We start from the raw sequence: 25,615 nt of genomic DNA on the forward strand, positions 1-25,615 counted from the left end.
GGTCGTAAAAATGAGGAGAGCCTTAAACTGCAATACCACCCCCGGCCACTAGGGTTGCTAGGCTCTGGCTCCATAGACTCCCATTCAACTTCCCTCATTAAATACAAGTCAATAAAAAATTTTCCCACAAGTCGTTTTGGTGTCATTTGCTAAAGTCTCTCGCCATCCAGCTGAAAATAATCTATCTATTATTGTTTAGATATTAGGCAATATGTTTGGGGGCGTGTCTTTGATTGACAGGTATCGAGTCAGATTCACCCCCCCCCCCACCCGACAGCACGTCCAAATATGGTCACTTCTGCCTCCAAAATAACAAGAACAGCTAAAGTCCAAACTCAAGGTACATAATGGCAGTTCAGAAACCAATGGGTGACGTTACCATTGGTCCGGGCTTTGTAAACTACTGCCGACTAATTCTTGACACTCTCTTCCTTTCAGGAGTACACCATCGATGTGTTCTTCCGTCAGAGTTGGAGGGACGAGAGGCTTAAGTTTGATGGGCCCATGCAAGTTTTACCCCTCAACAACCTCCTGGCCAGTAAGATCTGGACTCCAGACACCTTTTTCCACAACGGAAAGAAATCCGTGGCCCACAACATGACAACTCCGAACAAACTGCTACGACTAGTCGACAACGGCACGCTTCTCTACACGATGAGGTGAGACACTTTCAGATGCCAACACCACCAGATTTAGATTTGCTTCGCCATTTACAACAGAAGGTTGCTTATGGAATAGTTACGAGCAAAAATTACACCGCTGGTCTGAATGTTAGTTATAGTGTATCTCGCCCGATGTAACATGTGATACGAGGTGAAATGAAACGTGTAAGAGGCATCGCTGTGAGTATAATGTTCCCTTTGACCTTTAATTTCTGATTTTCTCATCACGTTTGCTTTCATGAATCCCAATTTTTGTGTTTGGATTGGCATACGCATCTTTCAAGCCCAGTTTTGTGCATACGCAACCGTTATACATGAGGCCCCTGATGGTTCTTGGAAGAAAAAAAAAAAAAAGAGGCTGGAGATCATCAAAATGAATCCAGTTCATTCTGAGGGGAACGTGTATGTACAGGTATCAAATTTCTAAGCAATCAATCCAGTATTTGTTGAGACATTCCACTTACAACCACAAATGTCAACTTCATGGTGGCGTGACATGAAAAATCAATAAGTTGTGAAGAGCTGGTGCACCTGGTTCATTTCCGCTCACTTTACGTGTCTGGGAGTTGGATAAGTGACTTGCAGCCAGTATGGGCCACATACTGTCTGTTCCACACGCAGACAGCTCAGTGAATAACACTCACTTTAATCAAAGGATTGCTGCTGTGTGTATGTCATGCCTAAAGTACGCTGTAAATAGCAACAGCTACACACAGTCCCTGAAAACTATTATGTACAGGATGAGAGCAAAAATAATTCATTGGTTTCATCTGATCTAAACATTGAATCTGTCAATCAGCTGTCTCTGCAGCCTTGCATCTGGGCCATGAAAGGGCCTGAAAATAAATAGTTTTATGATTCACATCCACAAGATCAGTATTGATTTTTAAGGATGAGAATGAAATAATAAAAGAGTTTCATTCTGCGGTCCCACATGAGTAGACTTGATGCGGTGGCAGTTCTGCCAAGGCCAACAGCTGAGCTCTAATGCAGCATTACAGGGACTGACATGTTTACATAACCAAGAACATGCGAGTAGGACGATGAAGACGTGGTACGATAAACCTCTGTCACACAAAAGCAAAGAGCCATTTGGGAGTCTATTTGATCTTACAGGATGTCCATGTTGGAGCTACACTCAGCTTTAAGCTACCAAGCGAAACTCAATTTAAGGAATGGCATTGTTTGCATTGCATTTGCACTGATTTATTCAGATCCTGTGGTTTATTTGTTGTATCCGAAAAACAAATTATTGTTCATACCATGCCTATTTTACCCGACTATCATAATACTAAAACGTATTGTGTGTTTTTCCTCAGTTAAATTCAGGGCTTCTTTACCTTCATATAAAGCTTTGGCTGATTAGCTGAATGAAATTTGGCTGTATTGTTCGAGGATCTGCGCACCGCTTGGAAGCAGAGACTGATAACTTAAATTTGCACACTGCACAGGTATTAAGCTTTAGAGTGTAAATCCATTTTACAGGAAGTTTAGTGTGGAGTGTGTCACTGTAGCACCCGTGTTGATTGGCCTGCCTCACTAAACAACTGCTAAAATCCGTTTAATCAGCACGTCTACAGCATCTGAACTGACAAATGCTGTGAAGGCCTCCGCTCTGCAGGATTGCATCATTATTTTGAATGGAGGGAAACAGGCATTATCTGCCAGCGCTGCTGCAGTCTTATTTTTGAGAGGGAATTTATCACTGCCTTCCAGTTCACGTCAATGTACCTCCAACTCCTCATGGTTCCTACAGCAAGTCTGTTTCCCCTGATATTCATTTATGTCTGAAATGTCCTCTTCAAAAGACGGTGGTATATATTCGTGGTTATATTTTGTTCATCAAATTCACAAATTGGACTTCACAGTTTACGAACCAACAAAACCAAATACAACTGTACATCCATGATGTAATGAAAGCATTTTCCAAAGAAAATCCTCTAGTTCAGTGAAACACGACTTCTAACAATACTGTCATAAAACACAAGCTTATTAAATATTTGGGGATTTTGAACATATACTATGTTATTCTGTATAAATCTCCAGATAATCATGCTTTTTATCCATGTTACATTGCTATAGCAACGTCAGCCTGGACATTACTTTTGTCCAGGCTGAAACATCTCAGGTTTTCTACAGATTGCCAATAAATATTGTACAGGCATTTATTGTCCCCAGATGATGAGTCTCATTGACATTGGTGATTCCCTGACTTTTCAGTAGAGGCTCCATGAGTTTGACACCTCATGGATTTTAGTGGAATGCTTCGATATCTATTTGATCACCGCCATGAAACGCGATATGTACATTGATGTTTGCCCTCAAGATGAATTATAATAATTTACTGATCCCTTAACTTTTCCTCTTGCATCCCATCAAGTCGAATTTCATTTTGTTCAGTACTTTGATTTATGACCACAAACCTCCACCAGTGACATTTCTGTCACCCTGAGCTGTACTTCCTGTTAAATGCAAACTAATGTCACTCAAAGCATTACTGTGCCAGGTATAGCCTCACATATCCACCATCATGGTTGTAGTCTCTTAGTCTTGTTTCTTTTATACTTCATCTAAAGTTTAATCATTTCACAAAGACAGATGGTGTTTTGGTTTTGATCAAAGAAGTTCTGATTCTGTTATCTTTAATTGGTTTTGTCTTTGTTACTGTCAGAATATCAGAACAACTTAACAATGAGATGAATGCCATCAATTAGTTGCTGGTTTAAGCGCTGTATGATATGAAGTATTGCAGTGCTCACATCTGATTTATGCTGTATTGCGTTCATTTGTGTAGTTAGTGAGCCACTTATCAGGAATGAGGCTGCATCAGACAACGGCATGAGGGTCGGGGAATAAAACGAGCACAGGGTTACTGTAGATGCAACACAAGAAGCTAATTAGAAACAATGTTTGTCTTTTGTAGAAGCAGGCCGCAATGTTACAGGTTTTGATAATGCTAAATTAAATATTCTGCAACATTAAACAGTGTTTACAATGGTGAGACCAATTGAATCCACACAGTTGTGTTAACAGGCTCTTCATAGAATATAAAAGTTTGCATGTCAAATCTGTACTATTGACAAGCAAATAACTGTACTTATGTATCGAGATACATTCAGATTAATTACACAAACTAACCACATTTACTTGCTCAGTTATTCTGTTACAGTCCTGGTTGTATAAATAACCCCGTTTTGAATTAATGTATGGACTATAAAGCTTGTAATAGAGTTACAATAACCCAGTTTATGGTTCATTCATGAGGAACTCGGTCCACTGAAGGATTCACATTTTTGTTTGAACGAAGCAAAATGTATTCCATGTTGATTAAAGATGTATGAGTGCGATAATATGCACCATTTATCTGTTTACTTACAGAGAGCGTTTTGTGGCTCGGAAATCTGACCAAACGAAATAAACTGTGGCGCTCTCCGGAGATCTTGTCCTTGTCAGTTAACCGAGTTTCTCATTACCACTGACAGGGTGGGGATGGGAGGGAGGAGGACTGTCTGGTTTTATCCAAACATACATTGAAACATTGACTTTAAAATAAGGGTAATTCTGTGTCTACGTTTGGATTTGTGGGAGTGTCATTTTTTAATGCATGACAATGAAATAGCGAATCTGACAATACATTTTGGTTGATAAAAGTGCACTCTGTATTTTGTTTCTGGAGACGTATGTGCTGATGTGTTTGTAACGGCCGCCTCCACCATACCGCAGCCTGACCGGTGCCATATTTTCTCCCCGTTTTCCCACTTCAGGTTGACCATTCATGCCGAGTGCCCCATGCACCTGGAAGATTTCCCGATGGATGCACACGCCTGTCCTCTGAAGTTTGGAAGTTGTAAGTCGCATCACAACAAAACGGGGCAGAAACAGTGGTGATTGTTCTCTGCTGGTGATAGGCACCTCTCACGACCTGGAAAAACATCAGAGGACTCCAACTGCACTCACCACTAGGAATAAGAGGCTAGGGGAGGACTGTGAGTAGAGCAGCAGTAGTCAGCCACTGGCTTCAAGTGAAAGTTCACACAATAAAGATGAGGAGTCTCAAACGTTAGACAATATGTCCCTGCTACTCATTGCAGAGCAAAGGGTTTCCAGCACGAAGACCAAAGTTTAAACATGATTAAAGCAGTATCATTACTGTAGTGATTATTCGAGCTAGACTGTTAAATTATCTGGGCCAAAATGACCTTACCAGATCTGTATCATGTATATATATATTGAACATTGCTGCTGCCCTCGAGTACAGGAATGCTTAATGCAGTGTTTCCAGTGCATAGTTTGTCTCCCAGAGAGCTCCGGCAAGATTATTTTCAACCGGAAAAAAAAAAAAGAGCATCTCTCTCAGTCTCCATTTGGTTAGAAAACCTTGAAAGAAAAATGCTATGTTATGTGTTTCTGTAAAAACAAGTCGAAGAGTCTACAGCTGTAAAGGCAGCTACGTGAAGCCATGTTTAGGACTGAGGCTTAGTTTGTTGTGGTAGCTTGATGGTATCACTGAACAGTACTGAACAATATTGGCACTAGCGGATAACTCTGGGAACCCCCAAAGTGTTTGTGATAAATCGTGTGGGAACCCTAAATGCCAGTCTGTCTCTATATCTCCACATAGTTTGGGATGTTTAAACATTTCACTCAATCATTGAGAACTCTAACCTGCTGCTGGTACAAGAGGAAAAATCTGAGGATTACCAAGGTCATTATGTTCTCTAGGGACCATGTGTATCAACAAATCCAACTCACAGTTTTTTTTAAATATTTCAGTCTTAACATCTGAAGCATCATAACGGACCAGCCCACAGCCATGCTACTGTGGCTACAAAGTTAAGATCAAAGAGAATTTTCAGTAAATACCTGCAGCAGCTCAAAAATCTCTTCGCCTGATCAATACTGGACCGATACTGTGAATAACTCAGAACGACTCTCACTACGGTGTTGGAAACGACTCATTCCCTTATTTGGTAAAGACAACAGCAAACTTAGCTGCAGCATTTTGTTTGACAAAGCAAAAGCGCTGTTTGACACTGTATGTACTGTGTTCGATTTCCAATTTGTTTTCTACTGTTTGTTTCCCTTCTCTCTGTCGCCCAGATGCCTACACCAACGCCGAGGTGATCTACCTGTGGACCCAAGGAGACGAGAGGTCTGTTGCTGTGGCGGAGGACGGCTCCCGGCTGAACCAATACGACCTGCTGGGACACGTTATTGGCAAAGAAACCATCAGTTCCAGCACAGGTACACTATATGCCAATTCTCAGGCCAGACAGCAGCACACAATATACTTCAAATTGAAAATCAGATTTAGCGCGCTTGAACGGGCAAAAGGTTAGGGCCTATTGCAAACAACACACCGTACTGAGCCCGCCTGCCTGCAGCGTGCCGAGGACGGTCAGCCGAGCAAAATTTCATAGCAATTTGACGCACCGAATTGTACTTTGATGGAGGATACTGAAAGCAGCGAGAGAAAATTTGTGTGTCATGGGATGAAACTTCCGCCCTTGAAATATTAAGTCTTATTAGTTTCGTTGCATATACTTTGTGGTAAATTAAATGGCCTTCTTTTCTCTTGTGTTGACATATGCTGGCACTCGTGTGTTTTCTTTCCATTTTCTCTCATTTTAAATTCAGCTTACGTTGTTTGGATCCATGGAGAAAATGATGAGTGCTATCATTTTTCAGGGGCACGATTCAGCATATTTACAAAGATAATATGAAAGAGTTGTGCCAGATGTGAAAGTCTTATTTTCATTCTGTTTTGGGCTACAGTCCACAGTCAACTTTAATAACTGCAAAATTAAAAGGAAATATCTTCCAGCCGGTGCTTTTGATTACATATTCATTTGATCTTTAAATCTCCTCTCCAAATCGGCTGCGGAATCCTTTTATCTGTCAAACGCAAATCTCTTTTTTGTTGTTATTTCCCCACTGGAGGACTTAAAGCTTCTAGTAGCACTTACACAAACAAAAAGGGCTGAAATAACAAGGTAAGAGCTGGGTACTGACATACACCAGCAACAATGGGACTATTTTCAGCACCCATCGGGTAATGTATAATTGAGTTTAAGCAGCTCGGAGTATGCGCTGTATTTTTACTATATTTATTAGGAACCATCAGGTACAAGAAATTTCTTTAAAAATGAGCTCCTAGGAGTTTCAAAATGTGATCATCTATCAGACAAATTACATCAATGTAACACTTATAACATCCATCACCAGCCCAAGGTGACAATCTGAAGAACTACAAAGCTAAAGATAAAAGGTTGCTTCAGTGGGGCAGTAGGTAATCACTGAAAGAGTGCATTCAACTGAGCCTCGCTGGCTTTCCATTCGGAGAGATTTAACCTCTGCATCGAAGCCGTTTGCTCATGCAACTCTCAGGAGAAGAGCTACAGTCAGAGATCTGTCAGACTTCAGTTCTGTTTGGAGACAAAAAAATGCCACAAAACCGCTTTGTCGGATGACAATCTGTTTCCCCAGGCTGCAAAAAGTGCTTGCTCTTGAAATAAGGGCACTATTTTAACTCTACAGAGGATGCTTTCCTTGAGCCTATTCGTTATTGTTGTGCCGCTTGGTAGGTTGAACTTAAGTCAAGAGAACCACACAAGCATTTCGAAGGAACAAGAAGTCTGGCAAATACAAAAAATTCAAGGTGGAGTCAGTCGGTGGGATTTCCTTCCTGAACTGCTTCAGTTTATGGACAGAAAATATCATTTATTTAAACTTTCAACATAATGGACTACAGTGAACTGAGGGAACAGGAGGATTTGAGCCAGTTCAGCTCTGGTCAGAGTCTGCTCAGAAAAAGCACCTCGGGGAATGGGAGGCTGTTTTTTCTCATATCTTTGCAACACAGATTGCAGACATGGCAATGAGAGCTGGCGCTGAGGGGAACTGTGAATTTGTCCGTTTGCTGCCATCAGTGACAAATATCGAGGGGTTGGAATGAGGCAGGCAAAGGTTGTTCACATCCACGGCAAAGAGAGATCTCGAGGAAAATGTAAATATTAATTTAAAGGGATATGCCACTAAAAAGCTCTACTTTATACATGTACAGCTTGGCATTGGTTAGGAAGACGGCTCTGGAACAGCTCCTTTAGAGGACAACAGTTATAGTCAGGCCACCGCAAAGAATAAATCAACAAACTTTTCAATGCAATCTTACAGGAGGTACTATTAGATAATTACATAAAAATAAATATGTTTGATGGGATATTCCTTTAAGTAACTCAAGTAAATACATCAGTTTGATGTACATCTTACATGAATAGATATTACAAATGTTTTTTACTTTGATTATAGTTATTTTATATTTCTGCCTGTAATGGTGTTGGGAGAGATTTGTTGATATTTTGAACTTTTGTACCTTTGATTCAAGGTTTTGTCCAATAGCGGTCCTTTGTAGTGTGGAAGTAACAACACAGGTGCTTTTTCTGCCATGACTTCTGAATCCTTTAGAAGAATTTCCTCCCCAAACCTGCACCAAAAACTTGAATGCCTTAAAATGTGGCTTTTTTTTTTTTTTTAATATAAACTGCACATCACATCCTCAGCGGACTATTTCTCAGCCCAAGGCATCTTTTAAACAACATTTTCTCTTTTAACATGGTTTAATGGCTCTTCTAAGAGACCATCCTCATGAGCTTCTTTGATGATCCAAGTGTACATGTTAATGTTCCAACTTTAATGAATCCATTTTGGACTATTTCAGCTTGTTGCTCCCAACTGGGCAGAGCTGCATTAATAATCCTGACCCTGTGTGTGTCTCTCTCTCCATCTCTTTCTATGTTTCCCTCTTTTCCCTCAGGAGAATATGTAGTGATGACAACGTATTTCCACTTGAAAAGGAAAATTGGCTATTTTGTCATTCAAACCTACCTTCCGTGCATCATGACTGTCATACTGTCTCAGGTCTCCTTCTGGCTAAACAGAGAGTCGGTTCCTGCGCGCACTGTATTCGGTGAGTGCCATCTTGTGTTTTTAATCCAACTCAAATAAGTGCACTGAATGATTCATTGAACAGGTTGGACGATTTGTTCTCACTGTCAGATGATTCAGCAAACAAATGAAGGGTATAAAAGAAGTTTCCACACGAAAAGTTTGAATTCTAAACATAGCGATGTAGAAAAACACAGCCTGGTGCATTCAGGTGCACATCACCATGGAAAGTAATGTATTTGTTTCCAAAGCTTTTATCAGTGTATTGACTTTATTCTATTTCTGTAAGTGCAAACACTAATTAATCAAGGACGAGCAAACGAGGTGTTGCAGCTCTCGATGAGGATGTTCAACTGATTTGTCAACTATACAACAGCCAGTATGCTTTGAAGTGCTACTACTTATCATTGGCTAACTTAGATAAACGAGGCACATCGGTTTTCACATCACTGAAGTTACCATGGACTCTTAATAAAGGTCGAGTCATATATTTTTGCTGTGGTGGAACAACAGAAATTAGTTAACTTATAGGTAAATAGCAGGTCAAATCCTCACTCCTTAGTCTTAGAAAACACCAAAACATTTCGCAAGCTTTTATATTTATCTTTTGACCACCAATGTATATCATTAACATCAGAAGTCATTTAAATAAAATGCAATATATTTCCTTTTCCCCCCGTTCCCCCCGTTGCAGATGTGACACTTGGCCACGTTTACTTCAGTTGTGCTATGAATAATGATGGATTCAATTTGTCCATCCAACACGATTCATGTAAAGAATATTGTGTTTGCCTGGTTCACCCTATACTCAGAAATCAAAATGTAATTTCCCCTCCCCTTTGTTATTGAGCTGCATAATCTATTAAAATGCCCTTTATTCTGTGGCCCTAAAATAGCATTTTGAAATAGAAATGAAGCATGCATGTACATGCGGTAGCATAATTTGTACAATAGGTGCGGAAGAGTATGCAAAGCCAAGAGCTGTTCAGAGAATAAGGAGTGATCTAGCTACCTCTTCCTTTGCATTCTGATTAAGTACCCACAAGTATGTCTTCTGGAAATCATTTCAGGTACAAAAGAAATAAAAAAATGTCTGAAGCAATTTCCTTCATATTAGGAGAGAGTAGTTGTAATCAGTAGTGTTTTCTCAGTGGAATGATTGAAACGTTTACTGTGAAGGACACAGTTCCAAACAGCGTCTTTCTGTTCCGTTCTCAGCATTCGTACTGCAACAGTTATCAGCGACTAAACTAAATTATCTATTTTGTTCCCTGGCAGGTTTTCAAGTTGTATTTGTAGAAATTACTATACATGCTTTGAGTTACACCTCAGTTTTATTTCAGGATATCTTCACTGTTATTTCAAGTACCCCAATGTCCTGTTATCTGACAATATTAATCACTGTGCTAATAAAGACTACTTTCTGTACAGATGAATGTCCTAATTAAAGATAAACATGGCGCGCAGTTTAATTATGGTGGAACATAGTCAATTTATGCAAAGCACATTACTGAAAGAAAAAAAAAATCAATCTCTGTCTTCTAAATTGAAACATTTCCTGAGATTCTTTTTGTCACAGTTTCTAATTTCTCTCCCCCTGAGCTGACCTCCCCGTTCGCCAGCACAATATTCCTTCTTAAAGCCTCTTGCGTTTCAATCTTTTATCAAATGAGAACTTGGAGCAGATAAAGTGGTTGTTTTTAAGTGGTTGGCTGGGCGACCATTGTCCGAGCCACGTTTCATTCCCAGCAATGCTGACTGTAAAGGATGGGATGTGAAATTATCTGCGAAATTTTATACGCCAGGAGATTCATTTCTGCATTAATTAATTTTAGTAGATGGGTTTCAGCTTATCAAGTTAAACATAGGATGTCATTAAATTTTCACACCTTTGCACACAATCATGTAACGGATGCTGCTGGCATTAAATGTACTAATAGTCATAGCATGTGTGTCATTGTGTATAAACTACAGGGGAGTTTGATTTTTTTTTTTTTTCAACTTGGGTCTTATCAACATGGTTTTTAATTCACTTCTATTCATTGTAGATTGATAATTTAGATGTTACAACTCCGTCTGAGAAAGTATTACAAACTTGAAATTCATTATCTCCATACAGCAGATTATGTACAGCTCTGTAATGCAGTGGACCAGACCATCATTTTTTGTTTATGCCTTTCAACGAAAAATCTAACTTGAAGCTCAAAAAGTAATGTGTCAGTTGTAGTAGACACTAGGGCTGTAGCCAACTCAAACTTTTGTCAATCAAATTGAATTTGGCTTGTCAATACAAATATTCGACTATTTGATCAAATATCTTGCATCAAAAAAAATCAAGAGAACCTAAATCTCAGCACGGTACAAGTGTCTCCATCCTGGTCACCCTCTGTGCGCCTTCAGTAACTAACTCACCTGGGGTTCGTGTGTACCTCTTTAAAAAATAAAACTAAAAATAAATAAATAACAACTGCTCAACTTGAAAATATCTGACGGATGATCAGATTCATTGACTTTCAGGAAGCAGCCCTAGCTGACACTTTCAGGCTTGTACAGTTGCAGAGCTTCTTTTTTTTTTTTTTTTTTTTCAAAAAATATCTAGAGACAAGTTGCTGAGTGAAAAGTTATGAAAGCCATGATGGTAAAACCCACTGCAAAATGTTACTGAAGTTGTAAAAAAAACACACACAAAAAAAACAACTTTCCTTTAGGCGTTTCCTGAAAATCAAACGAACTCATTTCCTGATGTTTTTATTCTGTCCTCAGGGGTCACCACTGTCCTAACCATGACCACCCTGAGCATCAGTGCTAGAAACTCCCTTCCTAAGGTGGCCTATGCCACTGCCATGGACTGGTTCATGGCTGTGTGCTATGCCTTTGTCTTCTCTGCCTTGATTGAGTTTGCCACAGTCAACTACTTCACCAAGCGAAGCTGGGCATGGGATGGGAAAAAAGAGGGCATGGAAATAAGGGTGAGTGATTCTTATTTGAAACAGTTTGATGTATAAAAAAAAAAAAAGGGGGATATCACATCTGCTCTTTCGATTCATCACTGTGCACCAACATTAACAATCATATCTTCGCAAAAAACAGAAGGCAGGACAGTTTTTCAAACAGTCTTTCACTACTTTTTCTTACTTATTACATTCCACATCAATTTTGATTTGATAACCTTGTTAAAAATGCGCTTAGTTGCTCAGAACAACATCATTCTAACAGTGGAGGAGAAAAGAGGGGAAATTGCACTTTGGAAACACTGATAGAAAGTTCCCTGTTTAACGCAGCCTGGAGTACTCTATAAAGACTATAAAGAGACCTTTTATTTATTCATTGGCAGCCAAATGGAACAGGGACAGTGGGGCGGAACAGTGAGAGCAGAAACGGAGGTAAACTCCCACAGATATTGGCCCTGATTTACGATGGCAGCATATGTTCAACTCTCATCCTAAAGTCTGCGTAGGCACAAAAGATGGCTTCCTAACATCTACAACGTTACAGGCACACTGATTAAAAAGTGAGTGTGCGTTATTTAAAATGAATCAACCAAGGCAGACTTCTTTTATAGCATGAAATCTGATAAATCACAGCTCATAGATTTTTCACTTGTCAACAGTCTAGGCTGTTTGTGTTGTTCATGAGGATACAGCAGAGGGAGTAAATTCCCATTAAGAAGATATATTGATGCTTACCGAGTCTTTCAGCACAAGGTTGCTTTCTGTGGCTGACCCCATTTAAAAAGGACAAGTTGTATTTCAAGGCAACAGCCAAATGTCCATGCAGAAGCCAAAACAAGTTGCTTTCCTCTGAAAACTGATGTGTTCACAAATAAAACATGAGCTGTTTCTCATGATAAATCCAGAGCTTAAATTTACCATGATCTCTATGGTGTTTTATGACTGATCACATCAAATAAAAAAAGATTAGTGACATGGAAGGATATCTGAGCAGGTAGAGTGAAGCAGTGAGGATAATCTAAACACTTGGTCCTCTGCTGATTGTATGAAAAAGAAAAAAAAAAAAAAACAGACTATAAACTGTTCAAATATTTTGAATGGACTGCCTGATCAGTGATGTCAGCAGATCCTCGCAGGTTGTTGAGAGGATGTCAAAATCTAATGTCAAAATTTATTTTATCTACAATTTTCAGAACCACACGTGGAGTTAAAGTGCTACTGATTACTAACAGCAAGTGAGCTGGAAATCACCATGCTCATTTAAATTTCTGGTGTTAGACACTGAAGTGCAGTCAATAATTTATACCTCCATTGCTGTGCTTCATATTAAATTATTCTTTTCACGTAAAAACCTCTTAACTTGTTTTTTTAACGGTTCCTCTTGTGATTGGCTGTAATTGATATAAAGTTAGGAAGTCAGACGCTCGTGTGAGTCATGGTCAACAGGTCAAACACTTTAGATGTATGAATGTAAAGATTAACATTGCAAGTAAAAAGACTTAAGCCTGCTCTGAATTCCCTGTTCACAATCTTACCGCTATTTCCCTCAACTAACCTACGTCCGATCTTTCATGCATGCCCACTAACAGCTGTCCTTTGTTGCTAAGGCTGTTGCTAAGGTTGTTTAGTGGTGAACTTGCATATTTCAGACCAGATTTGGCATAAAACTGCATGGATGTGTACAAGAAGTCGACATTTAGAGTATAGAATGAGAAAGAGAAGTGAAATCACAACATTTTGTTTTTATAGCGTGTAGAAGTCCTTTAAAAGGGGGGGTCTTCCACACCAGCCAATCAGAACAGAGTCGGCTCATCTGCCTTTTTCAGACCGACTGAACTGAGGAGTTGCATAAATAACCAGTATAAGTTTAAGAAGGATACAAATAAGCAGGTCTACTGAACTGTAATACATGTAAAGATATGCCAGTAGAGCCCTAGATTAGAAATATAGACCTGCTGCATGATATGCCCCCCCCCCCCCCATGTTAAAACAATTCACATACAACAACATGGATATATTTCTGATGCATTTTTATATTCCATATTGATAACATATGAACAGTGGCCATTTACAAAAAGTACAAGTAAAAAGCTTGGCCTTCTGGGATACTGCATATACTTGCATATGACACTATGAAACTGTCCTCGTGGTAAATAGTGGGGAGGTATAAAGTGTTGCAATATTGCTGCCAGCATATAAAAACACTTCTATGAGCCACAGACACAACATTAGGAGAAAGGTATTTCTTCTTTGACAGACAGTGCCACAAATCTATTTTCTGCTACTAATGTACAAACTGTCTGACACAATCAGTACAGCCTTTCCAGGTTTTTTTTAGGTTTTTTTTTATAGCCTGACATTTGGTCCTCAGAGTGATTGGCAGAATTGCATATTGCTGCCACAGAACTTTTCAGTCGGTGGGGATAATTTGCAGCATTACGTCGCTGCAGAGTTGGGGCTTTTTTTTCCTTCTCCTTTTCCTTCCCTTTTGATGGCTCGTCTTAATGGCAACAGCCTGGACCGCGTTCTCGGGGGTTGTGCTGAGCATGCAGTTGTCATGATAGATAAAAAAGAATGGGGTCACAGAGGGAGATGTGGCACTCCCATCACACTCCCTGCTAGAATGAGCTACTGGAAAGCAAAGCCATCAGAAAACACACACTCTTTTCTTTTTCAAGATATTTGAAAAGCAGGCACATGGGACGAGAGGACTGCATAAGGAGAGGAAGGGTTTTTTTTAAGGAGAGATCTTTTAGCTCAGTAAGTCTCTTTGAAAATACAGTCTCCAGTCATCAGAGGAAGGGTTTTGGACACCACTCCTACCGGAACCAAACGATGACTTCATCACCCTCAGGCTCCTTCTTTTTTAGCTCTCAAATGGTGAGCTGTAGACAAGTCTATGTTCAGTAATGTACTTTGCTGGTTATGGAGCTTCTGTGCCATTTTCTTCCTTTCTTGTCGCCTAACATTCTGTTTGACAAGCGATCTACCTAATTAGCTCTACCCTCCCCGGCTGAAGGTGTGCTTATTACAGAAATTAGCCGGTGGGGAGTTTAGGTTGGAATGAAAGCCGGCGTATTCTTGGCACTCCGTGACACATGATTGGACACTACTATGTTAGATATTATGTGCTGTTTCCATCAGCAGAGGAACGAGCACGGGCTGATTTGTGCATTTGGGTTTCTCTGCTGGAACCGAGGAGCAATCGCGGTTTCACATGTATCTGCACCTGCAGCACAAATGACTACATCTGCATTTGGACGACATTTTAACACGATCATCTCTGTCAGCATGACAATGCTACTCGACTGAACAACAAGGAAGTTGCTACTGTAGTCTGTAAACGAAACAAAAATCCACTCTGGAAGTTTGATGCACTCAGGGGGGGAAAACATTCATGGTCGAGTTGCCATTACTGGAGGCTTCTTGTGATTACCTTTTTTGATGAAAATTTTTCCACACCCGTGTTGTTTACCAGGTGCGGTTATGCTTGATTATTTGCCTCTTGGGAAGCTTCCTCTCAGTGTTTCAATTGGGAATATCCAGTATAGCAAGACGAAGCGGTTAGATCGGACTAATCATCCTAAACCATGCTTTCATTGCATATCAGCAGCATCATGACTGGATGCAAGGGTTTATCAGTTACAGTGTAACAGGTTTGTTTGTTTGTTTGTGTTTGTTTATAAGTGGTGAAAAGCAGATGCATGTTGTTGGTGAAGTGCTTTCTTAGGAGCAGAGTCTGACGAAACCAAAAGCAGGAGACTAAGGAGAAAGTAAAAAGATAAAATGCAGGTGAAAGGGAGGCCGAAGTTTGTCGGAATCAGCCTTTTTTTCTATGCTTTGGGATTACAAAGCGTGTTTAATTAACACTGTCTGGCAGGTAATCTGTAGCACAACCTGCAGTGAAGAGATCAAGCCGAGGCCACCTCTACAACGTCCAGATTTCCACAAACTTTGGTCATGCAAAGTGCCACTACAAAAATACACACTCAAACAGGGACACTGTGGCTCCCTGCACAGAGGCTGCACACTCATACACCCACATGCTCACACACTTGAGGCCATTAAATGTGCCAACACCTCATCTCGAATCGAAGAGAGGGACAGACTGTCACAAGGTTCAGTGACACACACACACACATGCGCACACTCGGCTCCGAACAGCAGGACACAGCGAGGCACAATCACCCCCGGGACACTTAATCACACTCATAAAAGAAATTCGGATGCAACAATTTGTAGAAGTTACAACGACAAGGTCAAAGGATGCATTGTATTCAGGGTGGGGGGGGAAATTTCCCCCTTCAGCTAACTATTCAAATGACTTTGAATAGTACGCAAGAATCTTTGGCCGGAAGTAAAATATGTGCTGTGTCACATTAGGTTCATAAAAACATGCATCCAGCCCGATGCCACATACGACTTGCCCCGATAATTAGACCATATAAAAGGACTGCAGAGGACAGCCCAGCAACACGGCAACGGAAAATTACATTGTAAAGCTCATTAGTCAGGTTAGTGTGCAAAAAGCATCCCTAATGCCAGAGACAGAGGAGTTTAGGGAGCCGTGATTAAGGTCATATGACACGTTTGTGGAAGTCATTCGGTCTTCCTGCTGACGCAAGCCGTCGCCGTGATGGAGGAGGCTCGTAATAGTGTGGAATGCGGGAGAATCGATATCATGGAGAAGTATCTGCTTAATCTGGGGGAATCGGTGCGACTCTCTTTCTCTCTGGTTAAATTGACTTCAGATCACAGAGCCTTCAGGCAGTCCTTCACCATTTCTCTGTTTAAAGGAATCAACTGTCTGCGAGCTTTGTTAGTTGTTGCCGTCGTTCGCAGAGGAGCTTGAAGGATCGTACTCGTCCCGCTGCCCCGCTCACACACTTATAATCCTGATGCCCCCATCACCTTGGACCAATAGTCTGAAGCTAAACAACAAGTTAATAACATCTTGGTGATGCCGAATGCCAATATTGTTGCATTAGCTTGCTGCTTGTGACGTTATAAAGTGGTCTCCTGGTGAGTTTTATGAACAAACGTAGAGCACGTGTCTCGTCACACGTGAAGCCCTTTTTTCCGTTTCCATTTCTGAGCGCATGTGAATATTGAGAATAAAGACCAAACAAAACATTTGGTGATGAGCTGTGTGCTGAAAGAGATCCACCGTGAAGCATTTTGGAAGAGGGGACATTAGTTATGCTAATTAAAAAGATGGAGTGAAGGGGGAAAGGAAGGAAAATTAAATGAAGCTGAAAAAGTGGAGCAAAAATTAAAGCTGGGCTCAAAGCGAAAGTGGAAAACAGGGAGCAGTAAAAGTGAAACTCTGCTACATGACACACACATTGCTTTCGCTGCAGATCTTAAAGTGGCCACAGTGGGGACGAATGGTGTGAAGGAAATTACCACAGTCTCACACCCTGCATGCCACACAGGAAACTAAAACTCTGCCCAGTAATCAATCTTAGTGCCCTACTTGTTCTCCCACATCCAGCGTGTGTGCTGCAATGTACTCCGTTAGGCTGACAGGATCTTCGAGTGATGCAAGTTTAGCTATCTGAGAGTACCAATTTAACAAATAAAACTTTTGTCTCCCCGTGCGAATTTAATATGAAAGACAGTCTAATGATTTCTCTCTAGTAGAAGACGACAGTCTCTCCAGCCAGCTTTATCGCACAAAGTCTTTGTCGTGTTTGTTTTATCGCAAGCGGTTTGCCGGAAGAGGCCTGGCTGCTCTCATTGATACAGTTTGTCAGACATGTTTTCAGGCACTATTATTTTGCTTTGTTTCTAATCCTGCTCTGTGCTGCTACTGCTACTGTTAGCAGTATCAGACGCCAGTCCAGCCTGGTTCTGCAATGACGGCAAATATTAACTCTTCCTATTCGCCACGCTCTTAATTTGACAAGCCTGATCATTTTGTCATGAAGTTTTTATCATGACCTTTTGCTTTCTGCAATCCAGACTTGTATGATTTGACAATAGTGTAAAATGTTCAAAAGCACTTCCAGTAGATACTGATGAATAGAGTATGTAAGTTGGGTAATTTTAATATAATTGGTAAACTTTTTTTCTTTTCTACTTTTCTTTTCAGGAACCGTTTCAGGCTAACATGGCCAGGATTAAAGATATGGTTAGGCTTTTGTTTTGTTCTTGTGTGTGTCGTGTCTCGTGGTGTTGCTTCTATTTCCTCTTTATGAGTTCAAATGGAAGTATTGTTTTAGTCTGGTGCTTCGCTCCTGACAACCTTTACTTTACTGCCTTCTTCCTTTTCAGAGAAGAGAATCTGCGACTTTGTCCAAAAAGGCAAACAACACCTTCAACATTGTTGGAACCACGTATGCCATCAACGTAGCTAAAGACCAAGGTTTAACGACCATTTCCAAGAGTGCCACTGGAGCGTCGGCCAAACACCCCTATCTGCATAAAATGGATGACCCCTACACAGAGGCCAAGAAATCCTACAACCGTGTCAGCAAAGTGGACAAGATATCGCGCATCATTTTCCCAGTTCTGTTCTTCATCTTCAACTTAGGCTACTGGGCCACATACGTCAACAGAAAGCCCACCATCATAAAGGCAAACAACCCAGACTGAATACGACCACGTGCTAGGCTTGATCCGGTTGGGTTCGGAGGGTAGACAGGTTTGCAGGAGGCCACGTCCATTACATCTTATCGTGTGTGTATGTGTGTGCGCGCATGTTTCGTGTGTCTGTTTTTTCTTAAGCGTTTGATATTTTTGCACGTCTGTATAGATGGAAGGCAAAATTTGAACTTACAGTAGACTCACATATAGTAGTGGACCTTGGAGGAAGCACATTCTTACATCATCTGTGTTTGTACAGCATTTCTTTTCTCCCCTCCACACTTAGCTCTGGCCCCGTTTCCTATTGCGAGTAACCAGGTGTTCCTTTGCTGTATCTTGATTGCGTGCCGTTTTCGTAGAGTAGTCAAATTGTCTTCTCACTATGTTTTGACATGTTTGCGCTTTGCTTATAATAAGTTAGAGCAAGCATGCATTTGAAGTTTTCATTGTAGCTCATGACTGATGATAAGGCTTCGACACATCTGTCGAGTTGACAACATGCATGCACACACGCACACAGACACAGTGACGCATCGGAAAACGGCAGCAGGGCCATTGGCTGGTTGCCTTACTGTGCTCTTTCAGCTGGGGGGCGGCCCGTATAGTTCCATAGGAACATCATTAATAATAGTCAGTGTCTGTCCTTCGGCTGGCGCTGAATTCCTACAGTCCCAATCTGGAATTGCTTTCACGTCTCGTGGGGCTGCCTGTACATTTTCTAGTCCAGTGACTCGTATTGTTTTAACTTGCCGAGTATGTTCAACAACAGAGAAGCAATGTGCCTTGGTAAATACACACATCATAAAACAAAAAAAGGCTTTGTCATGCTTTCACCTGCATTAGCAACACACATATGCACAAAGGTCTGTGTGTATATTACATGCAAACATTAACAGGTGTCCACAGGCTGCTTATACACTGCAGTATGTGGCCGTGCCCCGCCCACCACCTGCCATGGGCATAGTCACTAAGTGTAAAATTGCCCATTAGTGTGGAAGGTTAACAGACCTCTGCCTGTGAAAAGATGAAGCAAAGAGATTAAAGGATCTACTGCAGTCCAGAACAATTTTCATGTGCATTTATGTTTTGACTCACGGTGCAGTGTCTCTGTGAGCTGACCAGTCATAACAAACTACCACCATTACCTCAGACTGAAGTCGGATTCTGATTTGCCGTTTATTGTACGTTTTCCACGAAAATGCAAATAACACAAGATGTGTCACGCATTAAATCCTACCAGGCACTCTTTCTTTTTATTATGTATGTTGTGGGCAGGCACCCTGAAGCCTTTATTTCCTTGTTTTCTTCACATCAATCACTGTAGCTGTTAAGACTCCATTATCATTTTTCTGCATTTCTGCCTTGTCATAAAGCAAGATTTAGACTCATGCTGTACTTTTGCCCTTTTATACTTTATTGTGTTAAAGTATATTGGTGTTGATTTGATTGTCTACATATGTTGTATTGTCTTTTGTGTTTTATAGTCGACAACAAAAGCCAATATGTCACAGTCATACGGTATTTCTAAAATTTCAGAGACACTCTCATTACTGGAGACAAATACACTGCAAAATTCTGTTCTCGAACAACAAATTAAGTAAGTTAACACAACTAAAGATCAAACCGATTACTTTTCAACGCGTGATGATCAGAGTTTCACATCAGATTTGTCTCCAGCGGCGACATGTGTCTCTATCTATTGTTTGTTCAGTGACATCTATATTTCTCTGTGACATTCTGTATGTGTTCAATTTGGTACGTGTTTATACGGATGTTATATAATTCAAAAGCAATTTTTGTTGCTTTTTTTGCCAGACGCACTCTGGATATTTTTCTTAAGTATACACTCTTAGACGACCACTGTACTTGAGACGCCGACACGCAGTCTATCTCTTCAGACTGTATCTTCAGTGGTAAGCCTGAGAGAATCAGTGGACTGTGCTGTGGCCTCTGTAAAGGTTTGCCAATAACACAAAACATGTACAATGCGTCAGTCACAGGTTTATGCATGACAATCTGTACATGTTTATGTCTGCAGCCTCCAATAATGGTGTTTGTCACATGGAAATAGGGCTTAGTATCAGTGTTTCTGTACTTACTCATCAATTAGACATATAACCTCAGCAGCATCTATATAAACACACGTATTTATGCATATTAATGTGATAGTTGGACTTTACAGCCAGCACAAAGTTCTGAAAGTGTTTTCCCCTCATTTGGTAGCACACAGACTCTCGGTTTAACCGGCCTACACACACTGAGCTGACACAGCATTCATCTCCATCAACATTACAATACAAGATGAAGCCAAGGAAAGTCACCTTTTTGTATGAAGGCGCAATCCTTCATTTAGTTCTGACCTTGGAGCATAAATGGAGGTCACTCTTCAAACTTATAATTGCTGGTTAAGCTTAGATATAAAGAAAAAATTAAGGGTTATTATTCTTTTTTTTTGGTTCATTATCCTTCAAAACTATTGAATAATAAATCGGATGTTGATTTCATGATGATTAAATGTTGTGATTAGACGGTGGGTCGGTGGTATCACAACTCCTCTCGGTGATTTTAATTCTACACTGGTGAGGACAGAAACCGTTACATCCAATCAAAACATGTGTCCAGAGGCTGCAGCCCACGTGCACGGGGACTTCGAGACCGTTGTAGACACTCTGCTTTATTTACCACACAAACTAAACAAGCATGAGCATCTCCTGGTAAACCATTTTATACTCCAACGCACATTACAAACACAAACAATAACTAGACTGTCATATTAAATCATGACACTATAAACTCTGGATTAACGTTGCGAGAAACTAAAATGATCCAATTAAGTTTTTTACAGCCAAATTAAATGTATCATTACAAACCGAGTGAACCAGGTCCCTTTATATTAACAATATTTAATACCTACACATATTTCGGAACACCACAGGCAATAACAGACATCATGCTGCTGACACGGTATGGCTTTCTAAAGCAAATATATTTCATGAATTGAAACACTGTTCCTGCAAAGCACCCCATCTCGTTTTCAGACTGAATTTGGATCATTTTGTGATTCATAATACACATCTGCTGAGAATTTATAAAGCCTGCTGGCTGCGGCTAATTCCGGATCTGATGACACACAGCACTAATGTTTATGCATGATTCCTCTGAGTAATACGATAGAGGTACTGTAGGTAAGTAGTTCTCAGCCGTGGCTGCTGAGTATTTGAACCACATTGGTGAAATAACTTGTGTCAAAGACAGTCATCCTCTTTGTGACACAACAGTTTTAGTAATAGATATTAGCGATATGGCCACAGACCCTGTCATGGCAGTATCTGCTGCAATAAAGAGCAATTCACATGGTAATTTCATGTACCTTAAAACTGGTCAGTAGTGGAAAAGTATCCCAAGTTAAACCCATTCACATTGCAAAAAAAGTTTGGTGTGTGATTTCACTCAAATATTTATACATGTTTATGAAATGATTCATTTCAAATTTCTAGATTATGACTATTATTTTACTATCTAAAATGTTTACCAGGAGTTTCATGTAGATTTTGGTGTATTTCGCTCTGGAGGTGACACCTGAATATTCAATGAATGAATGCATGTCTGTAGGTTATTTATGGAGGTGCACTGGACCACCGCTTTGATGCAATTTGGTTCAAATTGTTAGAATTTATTTTTTGGTTAAGTAGAACATGCAGGATTACCTTTTTTATTCACAAGTCATCTGTGAGCAGCAAAAAGAGGGAAAACACTTCCAGAGCTTCACAACCACAACCACTGCACTCTGTAACTGAACTACAGACGAATCACCGTCATCCAAACCACTCAGATTGATCACTAAATGGCCAAACAAAACATACAATAGTGCCAAATGATCAGATAATTAATCATTTCTCAACTATAGAAAAGGGAAAACGTTTGTAGTAATTCAGAAAAAATCTAAATAAATCTGAGGGGTTTAGATAAACAGGACTCTACTGTTGCCTTTTAGGTTTGGTTATGATTTTTTTTTTTATTTAATCTTCTCTTTACAGGGCCAGAGTTAACTTAAGCAGAATCATGTCATCCTACAAGATACAGTATATTAAGACTATATTACTATGAATATATTTATGCTATTCAATACAGCATTAAATATTATACATTTTATATGACATAACCTCAACAGCATTGATGCAAATCTCCTGATGCGTAGAAAACAGTAGACAAATAGATGAACTTAACAAATTATTAACTAAATGGCAACAATTCTAATTACTAAGAATAGTGTAACTAAGTTGTGAATTTGTAGATATTGTGAAATCAATTCCAATAGTTTTTGTGAATATTGATATGTCACGTCATTTATTTTTACATCTGATAAGTACTGCTGTCTTACATAGAGTTCTGTAACACTACGTGTTATGGTATTATAAAGACGCACAGTACAAGTAATATTCATCAAGCTATTTACAGGATCAGTACCTTGTGTGCACTTTTTCAAACCTAAATGTGAATTAGCAGCTGTCTGCAAGCAGAGTTGTACACACTGTGTTCTCTCTTCAGCAATTTCACTGCATGTCCCTACGTATTGAGAGATGAAAAACCTCCTCCACAAAGACAGGAGGGAACTTTGTGGACTTTGTGTTTTTGTTGGGAAGTGCTCTCTATATGCTCACTGACTGGACTCTGTATGTTGCCCTCTCTCGTTCATGTGCTTACTGTATGAGATGTAGCAAATGGAAATGAGGATTAAAAGGACGATGTATTTTGTCTCGGAGTAATAAGGCCCTTCTTGGTCACATTCGAGCCTCAAAGGGTGCAGATTTTCACCACAGCGGACTCGTCAGATGTTCCCTCAGAGGCTCATGTGACAAGTATTTTTGTCGGGACTCTTTGTGTTATTGTTGGTGCTGTGCATGCAAAGTCCTTCTGTTTGTGCTGTTTACACTGTGATTTATTAGTGAAAGATCAAGCAGTACAAAGTGAGGACGCCTGACTGGGAACAAACTTTCTGCACAAACTCAAATCAGAGCACAGCCAAAATCTCTTCCGAAAGCTTTGTGACATCTGGCATAAAAATATCAAACTCACAATATCGATAACTAATGTACATTATACACAAAACATGTAACAAAGCCAAGGCACCACATATAACTCAAGGTCTACACTGTACATTTCCATACACTCACTATTCATATTGTAAATCTAATGTTGGGCCTCATGAGTACAGTTGGTCCTGCCTGCTAGTTATTGGTTAAACTAGGCTTCATAATTGACAGCTAACTTATTTCCAAAAAGATATCTTAATGGTATGGATTGAGGAATGGCGTTATCAAATATTAAAGTTGTTGATACACAGTATAAAGCTGGGAAAGTGTAATATTTTTCTTCTGCAAAGCCCAACATATAAACACTTAGCTGCACTGGTGAACTTTGGCCAGAAGGCACAGCAACAATCCACAGATTTGACTTCATGAATGATTTAACATTTAAAACCAGCACATCTTCAAAGGCCGTCTACGAGAGAAAACTGCCAGGAATTCCCAACAAGCCTTGTTTTTTTTAATTCATTTCGGAGCATCAACGATTTCAACCTTTCTAAAACGACATGAAATAAGCAACCAGATATCAAAGAATCTAAAAACAAAATCTACTCAAGTCTGTAGACTAGTTGGTTCATTCATGAAGCCGAGAGGTTTCAATGTGAACATCAGCGAGTGTTTTGAACAAACCCGGCTGAGCTGTTGTCTGCTTTGAAGGTTACTGCTATCTGGCTGCGGTCCAGTCCTGACTGCCCTGTAGGTGCCTTCAACTGCACAAGAACGCTATCATGGTTTTAAAACGGAGGCACCTCGTTTTTCTCTGCCCGCCAGGGAAAATGAGCTCTCTACAGCCCCTCGCATCAACAGAAGGTTGCTTGTTTGCGCTTGCTGTGATAGATGAAAATGATTCTTTATGCACCAAGTGGTAACTGCTCATACCATCTGTAGGACCATGTAGTGGTTTGTTTGTGTAAACGGAAAACACTGTTGTGCTCATCTTCCTGACCTCAAACACAGAAAAAGACGACACTTTTGGAGAAGCTGATTACATTAAAGACATACATGATTGGATGAAAGGCCTGCTTCAACTGGGATAATAGCTCTATTTGTACAATATGCAGGATAACATGAGTATACCAACACAAATCACCAATAAAAATTACTGAATTATTCTTTGATCGGCAAAAGATGGTAAGAGCTTCCACATAACACAATAAAATATTTCCTTCCACATTACCTGGGATAAAGAACAATGAGAGCTGGTGTCACATAAAATAATCAAAATATTATCACTATAAAGCTGCTAGGTGAAAACAATCAGTGACGAAACATCTGAGAGATAAAGCCCACAAATGAAAAAATAAATATTCACATTTCAAGAAAATGCCGAGTTAAGCAAGTCATTCCTACATGAAAAATGAAGAATTCAATCATATAAGTGTATAATTTGTACAAGCTGATGACCTGTGTTATTACGGTAAGCCGATAGATGCAAACACTAAACGTGCACAAAGGGTTAATGTGCTTCTCTGAGACATGAAGTCGTATTGTGAGTAAAGGAATTCATAGTGTTTACACTGACCCTCTCACTGATGTGGAAACAGGATGCTGTGCTAAAGGAGGGAGCCGATATCTGATCTCCACTGACTTCTGAGGGAGGCGAGAGCCATCCTGTCAGGCATAAAAAGATGTTTCCTCTTCGTTTTAACCTTTGTTACCCACCATTTTAAAAGTGTCCACCTTTTTATTGCCAGGGGTTATTTGTGGGGACTGCTGACAAACTGTTTCCATCCTTTTGTCCGGGAATTGCTGTACTTTACAGTAAATAAAGTTAAAGTGCTTTCCTCTGTCTGTTGGTGTGACTGTTTGGGAAAAAACACACCTGATTCATGTGAATTAAAAACATTACAAAGACCACTGAAGCTCCCAGTAATACTCTGTTCCTCCAAAAGCCACTCAGGGGAGTCTTCAATCTCACGGACATGCAGCTCTGCACAGGGGATGATACCATTACAGAGCAGCGAGCCGAGGGTCACTTGTGATGCAGGTAGAGAAACGCATCTTAACATTTCAGGCAGCCAACTCGCACAGACAAGATTTATACGAATGCAGCATGCACAAGGTTGATATCCAGCTTGCAAGCAAATACGCACCGAGCTCGGCACAGCAAGACAGGGTGACGATAACAACCTCCACCAAGATCACATCGGACAACCAAATGCTAGATTATGTAGAACCGACAAAATACAGAGATGACTCCAGCTGCCATGTGATCAGTACTGAGGGAAGCACCTTTAAAACAATGCATGGAATAAACTCTCTGATAACAGGCATGGAAAAATTTAACTCCAGCGATTCAGCTGATAAGCAGCAGCAGCAGGCAAACACATGCAGCGTATACTTATTAACTAAATCAAATATAAACCCTGCAAAATCTCTACCT

General features: G+C 40.2%; 1 protein-coding gene across 2 annotated transcripts in view; it reads left to right on the top strand.

The window, feature by feature from the left end:
- The window catches only part of gabra3 (gamma-aminobutyric acid type A receptor subunit alpha3), a 95,836-nt gene extending 70,747 nt beyond the window's left edge, over positions 1-25,089 (top strand). Inside the window, exons 5-11 of one of the 2 annotated variants that reach the window (XM_069700637.1) lie at positions 439-659; positions 4,427-4,509; positions 5,763-5,906; positions 8,476-8,628; positions 11,370-11,575; positions 17,652-17,690; positions 17,834-25,089. In XM_069700637.1, coding sequence (XP_069556738.1) covers positions 439-659; positions 4,427-4,509; positions 5,763-5,906; positions 8,476-8,628; positions 11,370-11,575; positions 17,652-17,690; positions 17,834-18,154 — 1,167 coding nt within the window. In that variant the 3' untranslated portion in view covers positions 18,155-25,089. The remainder of the gene's footprint in view (positions 1-438; positions 660-4,426; positions 4,510-5,762; positions 5,907-8,475; positions 8,629-11,369; positions 11,576-17,651; positions 17,691-17,833) is intronic. The other variant, XM_069700638.1, reaches the window with a different exon arrangement.
- The last annotated feature ends 526 nt before the right edge of the window (positions 25,090-25,615 follow it).

This window comes from Brachyistius frenatus, unplaced genomic scaffold, assembly GCF_029030835.1.
Source record: "Brachyistius frenatus isolate BFR_SWC_R1_liver_20210118 unplaced genomic scaffold, ASM2903083v1 Contig_34, whole genome shotgun sequence".
Lineage (NCBI taxonomy): Eukaryota > Metazoa > Chordata > Actinopteri > Embiotocidae > Brachyistius > Brachyistius frenatus.